The following is a 1,987-nucleotide window of genomic DNA, read 5'->3' as shown; positions in this document are numbered from 1 at the left end:
TGGGACCGTCTGTGAGGTGGACCACGGTGCTGGACTTTCCCAACATCTCTGTGACGTCATCAGAGACACTGATGTGCGATTAAAGCAGAACCATTAGTTCTCTCTGAAAATGAGCCAGGGGCCGAGTCTCGTCCTCCAGTGGCTGTCGAAGCTTCAGCTGGCCCAGTACGTCGAGTCATTCCTCGACAACGGCTACGATGATCTGGAAGTCTGCAAACAGATCGGGGAGCTGGATCTGGATGCGATCGGAGTCCAGGTTCAGTATCACCGGCACCGGCTGCTCACAGCCGTGCAGGCGCTAAAAGAGGAAGACGGGAAGAAAAAACCTGGTTATTATTTCACCTTGGAGCCCCCGGGTGCTCCTGGCTGTTGCCCAGACAGAGGGGAACACTTTGGGTCACTCCACCAGACCTCCTGTCCTGGGAACCATAACTTGAGGTTCTCGGACTGTAACGACTTTGTGCCTTATCCCAAACTGAAGCTCAAAGTTCTGATCAGAGACAAACTGGCAAAAGATGGGATCAACCTGGGACGAGCACCGTACACCTACAAGGTAGGAAACTTCCTCCTCGCCTTTTTTATTTGCTCTATGTTTGGACTGGACGCTGCGTCTCCTGAGACTGTCTGCTTGGATTGTTTCTGCTGTCTCTGTTGTGCACGAGATGAAGAGGGTGTCTAATTTCTTTGATGTTGCTGACGTCCTTTGATTCCTCTTGAGTGCTCCGAGGACGAGTCTCCAGCACACGTCTGCTGAGAAGCTGCACTGTTTATCTGCTCAGAGCCCTTTTTCAAAGACGATGTGGTGATCATGTGTTTGCCCTTGTCTACATTTGTTTGGTTGTCACGCTCACAAAAAGTCAGAAAGTAAGGAGTGAGTAAGAGCGGTAATGGTTAATGGTCTCTGTGTCCCTGAGATGGACTGGTGACCAGTCCAGGTGTGCCTCGCCTCTTAACGCAATGACCGCTGAAGGTGGGCACCAGCTGCCCCAGGAACCGGAAAGGAAAAAGCTTGTAAGGAAGATGGATGGCTATACGTAAAAATGTTTAGCTCTCAGGCGTTAAAGGCAGCGAGCGTTGTGCATACTGGTACTGTCATGGAACGCTAATCTCAGAAACCTTCCCAAAGTTGAAGCAGAGCCTTTAATCCACACCTTGACCTGCAGGACCGACTTCTGTAGTCCTCTGCTTCCTGGTCTTACTAAGAAGATTGTAAGGAATAGAATAATGAGTAGAGTAGAGTAGTGTAACTCTGAGTACAGAGATGTGTAACTCTGACTCTGTCTGAAGAAGTCATTTGGATAAAAGATGAAACATTTCAACAAAGAAGAATCCATCAGAGGACCTGACCCAACTTTTGTAAAAGTGTGAATGTTGACGATTCGAGCCTGACTTGAGGTCAGAGTGTGAAAGTGCGTGATCGTTTCCCTCGTGTGTCTCTAAGCCCTGTGACGGGCTCTGAACCTGTGCTGGGACGGCACCGCTCCTCACCCTGTGACAGCTGGGACGTCCTCCAATCCTCCTGTGACCCCGAGCAGGATCATGCTGCTATAGAGAATGAATCGTGTAGCTCAGCTGAACAAAAATGCTATAATCCACAGAACACATAAGCTTTTCACTATACATTTAAAGTGTAACCAGCAAGTATGTAAATTAAAATCCTCTGACGATGATCGGGGGGGGGGGGGGGGGGTCATCACTCTCTGCAGATGACAGCTGTTTACATGCTCTGCTTACTTTACATTTTCCAGAATCTTCTCTGTTCTTTGTGTGTTTAATATTCCAGAGGACAGTTATTCTGCTTTGACATCCATTGAGTCTAGAACAAGCAGCGCCCCCATGTCCCCCACCCCTGAGGGATTTGATTTCAATTCAAAAATACTTTATTAATCCCAGAGGGAAATTATATGTTGTGGTAACTCATCATCCTGGTTTCATTAAAGAGTTGTTCTAGATGCTGATGGCTGTGGGCAGGAAGGATCTCTTGTAG

General features: G+C 48.2%; 1 protein-coding gene across 1 annotated transcript in view; it reads left to right on the top strand.

Moving 5' to 3' along the window:
* Positions 1–109: 109 nt before the first annotated feature.
* Positions 110–1,987, top strand: part of sash1b (SAM and SH3 domain containing 1b) — an 89,378-nt gene continuing 87,500 nt past the window's right edge. The window contains exon 1 of the mRNA XM_037694834.1: positions 110–553. Within this exon, the coding sequence (XP_037550762.1) occupies positions 110–553 (444 nt within the window). The remainder of the gene's footprint in view (positions 554–1,987) is intronic.

This window comes from Nematolebias whitei, chromosome 21 (assembly GCF_014905685.2).
Source record: "Nematolebias whitei isolate Nwh7 chromosome 21, NemWhi1, whole genome shotgun sequence".
In the NCBI taxonomy this organism is placed as follows: Eukaryota; Metazoa; Chordata; class Actinopteri; order Cyprinodontiformes; family Rivulidae; genus Nematolebias; species Nematolebias whitei.
The sequence above is the reverse complement of the archived record's forward strand: the minus strand, read 5'-3'. Positions and strand labels throughout refer to the sequence as shown.